The following is a 12,423-nucleotide window of genomic DNA, read 5'->3' as shown; positions in this document are numbered from 1 at the left end:
GGGCGGCGGGGCGGGCCACGTTAGAAGGAAGACAAGAAAGGAAGGCCAGGAAGCCCGCGGGGGGATAGTCGCGCGATGTACCGATGTGGGATTGTCACTTGGTCGCTCTCCAGCGCGACAGCAGCGGAATGTGGGTGATGTGTGGATGGATGACCGAGGTGGTGGCCAAGTGGTATGGGGATGGGGGACAGAGGAGGAGGGGGGGGGAGTGGATGGGGGATTGAGTAACGGAATGGAAGGGAGAGAGTTGGGGGGAAAGAGGAGGGGGTGTGGAAGAGAGAGAGAAACCGAAGCGCTCAGGCTGTGACGGCTGCAGACAGGCCCACACAGGTCTCTAGGATCTCTAGCGTTCCACAGCCGAGACGTTGCGGGGACAGGAGCGAGAGGGAAGAGAATATAGGGTGGGCCATCGGTTGCGGACCCATAAGAGAGAGACTGGGAGAGAGCTCGGACCTGACGCGGGGGGGGGGGGAGGCGGCCGGCGCGCGGGGGGGGGGGGGAGGAGGTTGCCTGCTGGAGCGTGCGTGCGTGCGTGCGTGTGGGCGTGCGTGTGCGGGTTACATCTCTGTGTGTATGGACTCTCTGTTGGTCTGTCCCTGGCGAAATGGCGCTCGATTCGGCTGACGCCGCCCACAAGCCCCACCCTGAGCGTGCGGTGTCTCTCTCTCTCTCGGCAGCGGCACAAAGTGGCGGCCCTAGCTCTGGCGCGCTGGAGCCGTTGTGACCCCCGCCCCGCCCGTGGATCTCTCCTAGGCCCGGCGGGTCGGGAATGTGGGTGTGTGGATACAATATATAATATACCCAAAACAGACACGCACCACCCCGGCCACCCCCCTCCTCGTAACATACCGGGATTCTGTACACCGTACATGACCACTTGCCCCCTGTCTTCCTCCAGGGCCACCCCCGTCTGGCCCGTCGTTGTGCTCCAATTCCATGTAGACCTCACACCCCATCTCGGGACCGGATTGACCAGGAGCATGTATGTACTCGTGTGGTGTGCTTATTGGCGGCAACGGTCATGATGACGAGGTTGGGTCAGCATACCCCCCGGCGAGACGCTCATATGGACGACGCCATGGATGTCCTTCTTTCCTTCCTTTCCATCACACCACCCAGCGTGCGTTGTTGCGGCAACGTGTGCGCGCGTGTGCCAGCCATGCAGTCACCCTGATGATCCAGGACGGAGAGGACGCCACCAACGCCATGGGCGTGGGGGGCGTCGCACGTCTCACGTCGCATGTCTCTGTGTGTTTGAATCTGCGCTTTTTTTAATACTCCGACAGAGTGGTCCCTGGCTGCCCTCCGACCGCCCGCGTCCAGGTCCCGTCCACGGGTGGTGGTCCTGGCCTGGCCCCCACCCCCCCCGGTCGTGTGTGTGGTGGTGGTGGGTGGGGTGGATGTTGTGCCTCTTGTCGTGTCAGCCAAAACTGCCACAGCAAGCGCCAGACACCGGCATCGTCACCGGCTTCCGTCGATCACAAAAGGGGCGGGAACGATACAGCACACACACACCACGCCCCACGCAAGCCCCCCACCCGCGCGCCCCGACACGCGGATCACACTCTGTACACTTAGCCTAATGGAAACCCCGAGATAATGGTGGGAAAAAAAAAAAAGCAAAGCGCACATTCAAACAATATTGCGGTGCTTTTGGCTGGGCACACCGTCCGTCTGGGTGTGCAATAAAACGAATAGGTACTGTAGCCTGTAGACTGTAGCCTGTAGCCTGTAGCCTGTAGCCTGTAGCCTGTAGCCTGTAGCCTGTAGCCTGTAGCCTGTAGCCTGTAGCCTGTAGCCTGTGGCCTGTGGCCTGTGGACTAAACAGGCACGCCGAAACACCACCACGGTACATATACATAGGTCTTGGCACGTCTTTCCTTTGCGTCATCACCAATGTCCACTGGGTCACGGGGCGGGCGGGGGGGGGGGGGGGCGATCCCATCGCGGATCCCACTGACAGACCCTACGCACCAGGTTGGCCTGCATGCATACGTGAGGGAATAAAACACCCATGCAAACAAATCACATGGGCCTCGGGGTGGTGCTGCGGCTACATGGAGAAAGGCATCCCCGCCCACAGTAACACAGTGTACAGCGTACGGTGCACTGTTCGGCCCAGCTCGTGCTTTTTAGCACCCGCCTGCACGCCCCAGGTCCCGTTGAAACGGCCCTGGGGGAGCGGCTGGAGCGGACACGAGGGTGACCAACATTCCTTGGCATGGCGCTGGGCGCTGGCCCCGCCGCCGCGCCTCTGCTGTTTGTGTGTTTTTGATCACAGTTGTCGTGCGTAGTCCCCACGTCCCCACCCGACGCCACCATGTGCCACGACTTCTGGTCTCTCGGTGGCTTCTCTCTCCCCGGCGCTCCGAATTGATGGGTTTCGGGCTGCGTTGAGCCGAGCGACAAGAGCGCACGCACCACAGCAACACCCACATGCCACAACCAACACACCCGGGCACACCCACAACCCCAATCTGCTTCCCATGGCACGCCCGCCCGCACGCCCGTGCCGTCATGCCGTCATTGCAGAGTGAGCACAAAGAATGGGCCAAAACCTGGGGTCCCCACATCGATCTCTTTCTCCGGATCCAACGGAACTTTCCTGGCACAGCAGCCCCAGACGCGGCGCCAGACGCCAAGACCCAGGCTCCTCCATATCTCCATTACGCCATCCACCCAGTTCCTACCACCATATACACAACACAAATGGCCGCCCCACCCTCCCTCCTCCCGTTTGTCCTCAACGCTGACAACTTTCCTCACCACACGGGTACATACCCTACCCACCACCCAGAGACCAACGAGCACTACACGCCGTTTCACGTCGCTGCAGCCGACCATGCCGCCAAGCTCTACCCAGTCGGCCTGCTTCGCCCGGCCGTCCTCATCGCTCTCGTCGTCGAGGAAGGCGCCGAGGGACCGTACGAGTTTGTGCGTGACCCCAAGACACAGGATATCGAGTGTGTCGCGTTCACAGCCGCGGTGCTGGCCCAGGGCCACGAGGCCATGAACGCCGCCATCGCCGCGACAGCGGCGCGATGGAAGCAAGCGGGCAAGTTCCCCGAGGCTCTTGATGGTGCGTTGTCTTTGTATCTCACACCCGCTCTCGCCGCTGATGGATTTCTTAAAGGCTGGCGTAACGAGCTGTACGCCATCTATGCCTCGCCCAAGTCGGCCGCCCTCACAAATGCACCCCGCGCTCCCTTTGGCAACCTTGTGTTCGGGTGTGAGCGCGCTGCCTGTGCCGTGTTTGGCTTTGCGACCTTTGGCGTCCACATGACTGGTAAGTGTAACCAACTGCCCGAGGGGGGGGGGGGCACAGCTTACACGTCTCCACAGCGTACGAGGGAGAAGGGCAGGACATGAAGATCTGGGTGCCCCGTCGCAGCCCGACCAAAGCGACCTGGCCTGGCATGCTGGACAATGTAAGCTATGATTGCCCCAGGCGAAATCGAGCTCACGACAGTCCGTCGCTGGGGGTATCGAGATGGGCTACACGCCCTTCAACACCATTGTCAAGGAGTGCGATGAAGAGGCGTCTCTCCCTGCAGATTTTGTCAAGAAGCGCTTGAGGTGAGCCTGTTGTCTTTGCGGAGGGTTCAGCACCAACAGTCCAGGAACGCCGGTGTCACGACCTACTTTTACATCACCTCGGCCGGGTTCCTGCAGCCAGGTAAGCTCAGTCTCTTGTACCAGCTCAGCTAACATGTTCTCAGAGATCGAGTGAGCCCCACACCACATGGAGTTCCCACTGACGTCAAGGTACATCTACGACCTGCCCCTGCCCCCTCGCGACTCGGCAGAGTACGTCCTCCCCCGGCCCCACGACGACGAGGTCGAGTCCTTCGAGGTAAGTTGTCCATAAACTCGCTACAAGGCGCTTCTGTTGACCACTTTGCCCCAGCTCAAGACTGTCCCCGAGACAATCGCCGCACTCCAGGCCGGCGAGTTCAAGCCCAACTGCGGCCTCATCCTCGTCGACTTTCTCATGCGCCACGGCCTCGTCACCCCCGAGACGGAGCAAAACTACCTCGAGATCAGCTGGCACATGCACCGCCGTATCGGCGTCGGGTGCCCCGCCTAATGGACAGGTTGGACATTGTGCAGATAAAGGAGGGCTGGGGGGTATACATGCAGGGGTTACAAGATATATATATATTGGCCCCAGAAAGGCCATTGTTTTCCAAATATGTGGTGTGGTGCGGTGTGTAAAACTAGGCCTTCTGCGGCTGCTGCTGCTGCTCCTGGAGCTTCATCTGCATGACCTGCACGACGCTCTGGGCGTTCTCCTGCTTGCGCTCGATCGTCTTCTGGAGCGTGTCCAGGTTCTGCTGCACAAAGTCGGCCTTGGTCTTGTAGTGCGAGTTGGCCTCTGCCCGGGTCTGCAGAAAACAAAAACGCGCGTCAGCGCGTGGCCTTTGGGGGAAGACAGCAGCTCCCAGCTCACCTTCTTGACGTAGTAGCCCGTGCCGACGTCGACGATGACGTTGCTCACGTCGCCCAGGTTGCCGGGGACGTACAGCGACGAGGTGAGCGGGATGAGCACCTCCTTGTCTGGACGAGCGTCAGGAACAGAACAGCCGAGAGATAAAGGGTCGACGTACCGGTCGTCGCGGGAGTGAGCTCATCAATGTCCGACATGCACGAGCGGAACTTGGCCTGCGCCTGCTTGAGCTGGCCAAACGAGTTGGTCAGGTGGTCGAGCTCCTGCAAGATGGGTGAGTATCGTGTGCGCACCGGCTGTGCCATTCACAACGCACCTCGTCGAGCTGCTTCTTGACCTCCTGCAGCTGCTGCGGGTCAAGGTCGGTAATCTGGACCTGCTGCTCGGCCATGTTTTGAGTCTGGGTTGGAGCTGTGTTGTTGGAGAAGGTTGGCTTGTCGTCTGGAGCGACGGCGATCAAGCTAGAACGTCGAGCGCGACGGAGGTGCGCGACAGTGATAACGGAAAGATCCAATGACGTGTAGTTTTTGTCTACGCGCCGATCCGGACCTCCACTTTAACTCGACACAACCGTCATCCGCGAGCCGATATACCTCTGTGTATGCAGTTGGCTGTGCTCCCCTTCTCTCACAGCTACCCACACCCCATTTGCCACCCATGAAGCTCGTCACTGTCGCGACCTGCCAGCTCAGGCAGTGGGCCCTCGACTTTAAGGGCAACTATGAGCGTATCCTCGCGTCTATCGCAATCGCCAAATCAAAGGGCGCGACGCTGCGTGTCGGTCCCGAGCTCGAGATTCCCGGCTATGGCTGTCTCGACCACTTTCTCGAGGGTGCGTTAATAGATCAACTAGGCACATTCTAACGCTCCAGGCGATGTAGTCCTCCACTCGTGGGAGATCCTCGCCCAGATCCTGAAGAGCGAGGAGGCCCAAGGCATCGTGTGTGACATTGGCATGTGAGTAGCACCCTACAGTGGTGGGGGAAGACAGATGTGCTCACGCGACAACCCCAGGCCCATCGTGCACAAGAACGCCAACTACAACTGCCGTGTTATCATCTACAACGGCAAGATTGTGCTCATCAGGCCCAAGATGTGGATGGCCAACGACGGCAACTACGTGAGAGCCAACAACACTATCAATTGAGTATTGACATGTGTTTCCATTTCAGCGTGAACTGCGCCACTTTACTCCTTGGGACAAGCACCGTACTACCGAGGAGCACTCGCTCCCCGATATCATCTCGAACGTTACCGGACAGGTGAGCTTGCACTTCTTCGCTTTAGCTGACAGTCTCAGCACTATGTTCCCTTTGGCGACGCCGTGGTGACCACGCGCGACACCTGTATCGGCGTCGAGCTCTGCGAGGAGCTCTTCACCCCCAACTCACCCCACATTGGCATGGGCCTCGACGGTGTGGAGATCTTCACCAACTCGTCGGCGAGCCACCACGAGCTGCGCAAGCTCAACCGCCGCGTAGAGCTCATCAAGGAGGCCACCATGAAGGTGCGTTGGTGCTGACTTCCTGATGGCTAACGCTCAGCTCGGTGGCGTCTACCTTTATGCCAACCAGCAGGGCTGTGACGGTGACCGCCTGTACTATGACGGCGCGTGCATGATTGCCATGAACGGCCAGATCCTCGCGCGCGGAACCCAATTCTCGCTCAACGACGTCGAGGTCGTCACTGCCACTGTGGACCTCGAGGCCGTGCGCGCCCACCGCAAGAGCTCGAGCCGTAGCCACCAGGCCGCGCAGAGCCCACCGTACGAGCGTCTCCGTATTGACATGCGTCTCGACGGCGGTCTCGGCATCCGCGTTGGCGAGGACGAGACCTCGGAGAAGGGCATGACTTACCACACCCCCGAGGAGGAGATTGCTCTGGGCCCAGCCTGTTGGCTCTGGGACTACCTCCGCCGCTCGCGCACCCAGGGCTACTTCCTCCCCCTGTCTGGTGGTATCGACTCGTGCGCTACTGCCGCTATTGTTCACTCGATGTGCCGTCTTGTTGCCAAGGCTGCCTCGGAGGGAAGTGAGTTGGCTGAAACCCGTATAAGCTCACAAACTAGACAAACAGGTTATCGACGACGCGCGCCGCATGACTGGCGAGCCCGACGACTCGTCCTACCTCCCGACCGACCCCAGGGAATTTGCAAACCGCATCTTCCACACTTGTTACATGGGCACTGAGAACTCGTCCGCCGAGACGCGCAAGCGCGCCAAGGACCTCGCCGAGGCCATTGGCGCGTACCACGTCGACTTGAACATGGACACTGCCGTCAGCGCCGTCAAGGGCATCTTTTCGTTCATCACAGGCCGTACCCCGCAGTTCAAGGTCCACGGCGGCTCCAATGCCGAAAACCTCGCCCTGCAAAACATCCAGGCGCGTCTGCGCATGGTCGTCGGATACATGTTTGCCCAGCTCCTCCCCTGGGCGCGCGGCAAGACTGGCGGTCTCCTTGTTCTTGGCAGTGCCAACGTCGACGAGAGTCTGCGTGGTTACCTGACCAAGTATGAGTGAGTTGTTATGCGTTTGAAATAGCCAACTCACAAAAAACAGCTGCTCATCTGCCGACGTCAACCCCATCGGCGGCATCTCCAAGACCGATCTCAAGCGCTTCATCGCGTACGCCGAGGTCGAGTTTGACATGCCGATCCTGAGGAGGTGGGTACCAGCTGCTTGACGATAACTCACCCACCAGCTTCCTCGACGCCGTCCCGTCGGCCGAGCTCATCCCCATTGAAAACGACAGCGTGCAGTCTGACGAGGTCGAGATGGGCATGACGTACGACGAGCTCAGCGTATTTGGCCGCCTCCGCAAGGTCGACAAGTGCGGTCCTTTCAGCATGTATGAGAACCTCGTGCAGAAGTGGGGCACGTTCCTCTCCCCGACCGAGATTGCCGAAAAGGTCAAGTTCTTCTGGTTCATGCACGCCATCAACCGCCACAAGATGTGAGTTTGGCTCGCACCGTTTTTCTTGCCCCTGGCTGACCGTCAAGGACCACCCTCACGCCCTCGGTGCACATGGAGAGCTATTCGCCCGACGACAACCGTGGGTACTCATGCAACAAGGTGCTAGACTGACCCACCCCGCAGGCTTTGACCTCCGCCCGTTCCTCTACCCGTCGCGCTTTGAGCACCAGTTCGCCAAGATTGACGGCCTGGCTGCGCAGCTCCCGGACCGCGCGGCCAAGGGCGACAAGGCCAAGGTCGATTAGAAAAGACACACACACACGTAGACCTCACCATACGATGGGGTGTAGACCTTTGCAGGATGAACAGCTAGCTGCAGTACATAGTCGTCGGGGTTCGTTCAGGGGGAGTTCTTTGCGGGGAGGGGGGGGATGCGATGATGTTGTGTACTGCTCCAGATGTTGTGGTCGGGCTTGACTGTGGCGTTTGACTTTGACAGGAGGGAGAGATGACGCACATGCGAGGACGGTTTTCTGTACCAGTCTGCATAGTCGAGCAATTTCTCATATATATTTTTATATTGACATACTGAACATGTGGTATATCCTCAGACCGAACGGACCTTGCCACTTGGGCATACCCGGACATCAGGCGTTGCTGAAAGGCTTTATAAGAGTATAGTGAACTGTCCAACCTGGCGAGGTTCGCATAGTCATGTTATGCGCATTTGTAGTTGCCGGTGGCAGACGGGCAGGAAGGTCGGAAAAATGACAACAAATGGTCAGCAAATGCAGGCTTGCTGCATACAACCACGAAGGCAACTGCTACAACACCACTTTCAGTGGGGACAGGATAACAGATCGAAAGAGGTTTAAAATGCACCATTGGCCAAAGTGGAGGGCCCGGAAGTGACGGAGGAGGACGCAAAAGACATGATGCCCTCACGCGAGGACGATGCCACTCATGTTTGAGATCCTGTAACTACAGAGTTATACCTCGGCGCCTCTTCACCTCCGCGGTCTCCATATCGTCCGACCCCTTTCACATGTACATTATTGACCTACAAGAGGCATGGTGCAGCGCAGAGGACGGACACGACAAGTCCAGACGAGCGAGGACAGCTCGCCTCCACTCGACGTGTCGAGAAACAGCACCGTCGTCTACCCTATGGCTCAGTTGGTTAGCGCGTGGAGCTGTTATCTTCAACATACTCCGAGGTCCCAGGTTCGAGCCCTGGTGGGGTAGTACACTCTTCTTTTGCATCCCCTGGAGCTTCTTTTGGGGGTTGGGAGTGGTGTTGGACGATGCAGAGGGATAGAGACGACAGAGAAGACCGGTCGGAGGATTGTCGCGGCTCGTTTTGTGGCGGGTAATGTACATTGCCACACTTTACGTCTGGCCTGTACGAGCCCATGTTGTGCCCCCCGTGTGGTCTCATTTGTATGGGTTTCCTTCAGTTTGATGGGGCAGCTCGGGATCTTCAGTTGCCCTGCCTTTGCCTGCCTAGAAGGACAGGCCGCGAGTCTAGAGCCGGTACCTTCTCCAACAGCTGGGCTACGCCACATTGCCTTCCTCTCCACCGCTCTGCTCTTCCCGCACCTTCGCCGGCAAAGGTAAAAGGGGGAAAACTCTCTGCTCATGCAGCATGGACAACGTGGAACCAGAAGGTCGTGGTTGCAGTGGTTGAGAGCGGCAAGCCCACCTGCCACATTCACGTGTGGTGCCACCAGGCTGTTCCGCCAACAGCCCGAGATCCACAGCGGCATGTCCCCAACTCCGTCGCCGTCCAGCAACGCAGCAACCCTTCCAAGACGCGTGTAGATGCCGTTGCCGCAGCCGCAAACTGGACGCAGACGCGTCTCGTCAGGACCCTGTATGTACATGACTGAACCCCCGTAGCTGTGAGGGGCCCGGATACCCGTTGACGCATCCCTGGGCTCACACCTCCTGCGACCACGGGACTGCGCCACATGTCGACCGAATCCCTGCATCGCGTCTCGCACCCCTCGTTTTCGCGCTGCAGCGTCATGTAGGGGAACCCACCGCGTTGCTAATGCTCTGACACTCTGGGAGCCTGTGTATTGCATGTGCAGCAGTTTGGTGCGCGTGGCCAGACTGCGCGCGGTCATAGCGGCGTCTAACCATTGCGGTGTCGTTTGTCCACCTGCCACCGGGCGATGGCTTGACCCCGCCAGCTGACCTCCCGCTCCCACGAGCAGCGACATTCATGACGCAGGGAACTGCACCGCGACGCGCTCTAAGACACCCACAGGCCTGACCGGGTCGGGTCGCATGCACCTGGCCACGTAGGACGTGGGACGCGTCGCAGGATCCCGTAAAACCCCTCCTTCCCCCCGCCCAGACCGTTGCCTACGCCACGCGGACAACACCCTCGACCAGCCTCCAGACATGACATGGCAGTTCTGGCTTCCTGCACCTCCATGGGTCCACCGTGCCCGCGAGAAGAACCCTCGACCAGCCTCCCGAGATGACAAGGCGCGCGTGTCCCCCACCTCATTGCTCTAGCCACAGACCCGGTGTGTCCGAGCTCGAGCTCGCAGAACTTTGTGGCCTCGGTTCCCTTGACCAGCCTCCGCAGATGACATTTTTGATCCCCCCCCCCCCTTCCCCGCCGGCGTGGCCGTGGCCCTCGTTTCTGCCCCTGACCTGCGCCCGGAGATCCAGAGATGACTGGACTGCATTGTTGGATGACTGGACGTCGGTGGACTCTTCCGCGGATGACTGTGCCGCGCTGGTCATGATTAGTCAGACGGTCAGAGGCAGGTGGTTATGCGACGACTCGTGGCGATGTTCCTGTCCAACGTCGTGTGCTTGCTTGAAGCAGGTGACGTCGCTCGTTCCAAGCTGGGCCCATGTCGTGGTCCCGCTTCTCCTCTGCCTAATCTTATCGCCTGCTGCTCGGTGTCCATGCAGCTGTGTTGGGGAAGAAAAATGTCGCATACAATACCAATCTATCAAGGGATACACTATAATAAAGCCGCTCACCGGGGGCTCTTTACGCTATGCTACTGACTCGGGCTCCGTTTTAAACCTAAATGTTGTTTTAGAAGTCCTCGTCGAGAGCGAAAGCGCGCTTGGCAGCGGCGACCTCGGCGGTCTGGCCGACGGCCTGGTTGACACCCGACTTGGAGTAGGCCGAGACACGCGACTCGAAGAAGTTGGCCTTGCCCTGCAGCGAGATCATCTCCATGAAGTCGAAGGGGTTGGCCGAGTCGTACAGCTTGTCGTTGCCGAGGGCGACGAGCAGACGGTCGGCGACAAACTCAATGTACTGGCACATGAGCTTGGCGTTCATGCCAATGAGCGACACGGGAAGGGCGTCGGTGAGGAACTCCTGCTCAATGGCGACGGCCTCGCGGATGATCCTGTTGATGGTGTCCGGGTGGGGGCGGCGACGGAGGTGGGTGAACAGGAGGCAGGCAAAGTCGGTGTGGAGACCCTCGTCACGCGAGATGAGCTCGTTGGAGAAGGTGAGACCGGGCATGAGACCGCGCTTCTTGAGCCAGAAGATAGACGCAAACGAGCCCGAGAAGAAGATACCCTCGACGGCGGCAAAGGCGATGAGACGCTCGGCAAACGACGAGTTCTTGTCCGAGATCCAGTGGAGGGCCCAGTCGGCCTTCTTCTTGATGCAGGGAATGTTGTCAATGGCGTTGAACAGGTAGTTGCGGCGGGCGTTGTCACGGATGTAGGTGTCGATGAGGAGCGAGTAGGTCTCGGAGTGAATGTTCTCCATCATGATCTGGAAGCCGTAAAAGGTCTTGGCCTCGGCAATCTGGACCTCGCCACAGAAACGCTCGACCAGGTTCTCGTTGACAATGCCGTCAGACTGAGGGGAGTGGGTCAGCAACTGGCCTCGCTCAGAACGCGTCTTGTACTCACAGCCGCAAAGAAGGCGAGGACGTGCTCGATAAAGTAGCGCTCGTTGTCGTTGAGCTTGTTGTCCCAGTCGTGCAGGTCGGCAGCGAGGTTGATCTCCTCGGCGGTCCAGAACGACGCCTGGGCCTTCTTGTACATCTGCCAGATCTGGGACGCGTCAGCACCAGGCTTTCTCTTGCTGGGCCAAAAAAACGCAAGTACTCACCTCGCGGTAACGGATGGGGAAGAGGACAAAGCGGTCGGTCGACTCCTTGAGGAGGGGCTCCTCCTTCTCGGCACAGTGGATGTCACCGACAAAGCGCTTGCGGAGCTCGGCGTCGGTCATCTTGGGGGCGGCCTCCTCGACGACGACGACCTTCTTGGCGCCCTCCACGGGGGACTCGGCGGCAACGGCCTTGAGCTTGGCAAGCATGTCCTTGCCAGCCTCCTTCTTGGGAGTGTTGATGGAGATGTTCTCGAGAGCCGAGGCAGCGACCTTGGAAGGGGTGACGGTAGCCATGGTGGTTGGTGGTGGTGGTGGTGGTGGGGTGGGGTTGGGGTAGTGGGTAGCAAACGCGGGGGCGGAGATGCAAGAGAGGGGGAGAGAGGGGGAGGTGTCTATAGCAAAGAGCAAAGAGCAAGAAGCGCAGGCGCGGGTGTGGGTGTGTAGAGTGTGTTGTGTGGGTTGGGATGGTGAGATGGAGAAAAGAGGGGATGGATGGGGGAACGAGACGTGGTCTTATATGCAGGAGAATCTCTCTCTGCGTCGTCGCTTTTGCGCTGGGCGGGGCCACAGCGCGTGCGCGCGCGTCGCGTATACACCGTACACCGTACGGGTGGCTGGCAGTGTGTGGGTCAGGGGCGTCCTCTACCAGTGTACGCGACTGGCAATGTTTGGGTGCGAAAGTCGCGTCCAAACGGCCAAACGACATCAATTCACGTGACCTGGAGCTGGGAGGCGCGTCCCCCCGGCCGAAAAGAGAAATAGGTCGCGCTTGTCTAGTGTACCCGCCCTGGTTGACTGGACTTGACGTCAACCAACATCCCTGGGTATTAATGGCGTGTACTTTGTTATCAACGTTGGCCGCCTGGCTCTGGTGCGCGTCTGGTGAGACGCCACACATGACCGCGTCGTTCAGGTGGTGGCTGTTCAGGTCGTGGACATGGGCGGGGGACGCGTTTT

At 59.4% G+C, this 12,423-nt stretch overlaps 4 protein-coding genes and 1 non-coding gene across 5 annotated transcripts; 3 read left to right on the top strand and 2 right to left on the bottom strand.

Moving 5' to 3' along the window:
* Positions 1 to 2,517: 2,517 nt before the first annotated feature.
* On the top strand, positions 2,518 to 4,087 carry EHS24_001988 (uncharacterized protein; the record flags this gene model as incomplete). The annotated part of the gene is made up of 7 exons (XM_028617742.1): positions 2,518 to 3,286; positions 3,343 to 3,428; positions 3,470 to 3,576; positions 3,621 to 3,676; positions 3,720 to 3,726; positions 3,766 to 3,853; positions 3,908 to 4,087. 7 exons carry the CDS (start codon positions 2,518 to 2,520, stop codon positions 4,085 to 4,087), a joined length of 1,293 nt encoding a protein of 430 aa, XP_028474205.1.
* A 130-nt stretch (positions 4,088 to 4,217) lies between these two features.
* Positions 4,218 to 4,838, bottom strand: GIM5 (subunit of tubulin prefoldin; the record flags this gene model as incomplete). Its single annotated transcript, XM_028617741.1, has 4 exons — positions 4,218 to 4,385; positions 4,451 to 4,557; positions 4,608 to 4,710; positions 4,764 to 4,838. The coding sequence occupies 4 exons, from the start codon at positions 4,836 to 4,838 to the stop codon at positions 4,218 to 4,220; spliced, it is 453 nt and encodes a 150-aa protein (XP_028474204.1).
* Positions 4,839 to 5,104: 266 nt separating this feature from the next.
* On the top strand, positions 5,105 to 7,666 carry QNS1 (glutamine-dependent NAD(+) synthetase; the record flags this gene model as incomplete). The annotated part of the gene is made up of 11 exons (XM_028617740.1): positions 5,105 to 5,279; positions 5,320 to 5,404; positions 5,462 to 5,567; positions 5,620 to 5,709; positions 5,748 to 5,954; positions 5,992 to 6,478; positions 6,516 to 6,963; positions 7,007 to 7,111; positions 7,149 to 7,400; positions 7,448 to 7,500; positions 7,545 to 7,666. 11 exons carry the CDS (start codon positions 5,105 to 5,107, stop codon positions 7,664 to 7,666), a joined length of 2,130 nt encoding a protein of 709 aa, XP_028474203.1.
* An 856-nt stretch (positions 7,667 to 8,522) lies between these two features.
* On the top strand, positions 8,523 to 8,606 carry EHS24_001985. Its single transcript has one exon. It is a non-coding gene; the product is annotated as a tRNA-Asn (tRNA).
* Positions 8,607 to 10,425: 1,819 nt separating this feature from the next.
* Positions 10,426 to 11,760, bottom strand: RNR2_1 (Ribonucleotide-diphosphate reductase (RNR), small subunit; the record flags this gene model as incomplete). The annotated part of the gene is made up of 3 exons (XM_028617739.1): positions 10,426 to 11,211; positions 11,265 to 11,408; positions 11,467 to 11,760. 3 exons carry the CDS (start codon positions 11,758 to 11,760, stop codon positions 10,426 to 10,428), a joined length of 1,224 nt encoding a protein of 407 aa, XP_028474202.1.
* Positions 11,761 to 12,423: the final 663 nt, after the last annotated feature.

This window comes from Apiotrichum porosum (assembly GCF_003942205.1).
Source record: "Apiotrichum porosum strain DSM 27194 chromosome Unknown scaffold_11, whole genome shotgun sequence".
NCBI classification, from domain to species: domain Eukaryota; kingdom Fungi; phylum Basidiomycota; class Tremellomycetes; order Trichosporonales; family Trichosporonaceae; genus Apiotrichum; species Apiotrichum porosum.
The sequence above is the reverse complement of the archived record's forward strand: the minus strand, read 5'-3'. Positions and strand labels throughout refer to the sequence as shown.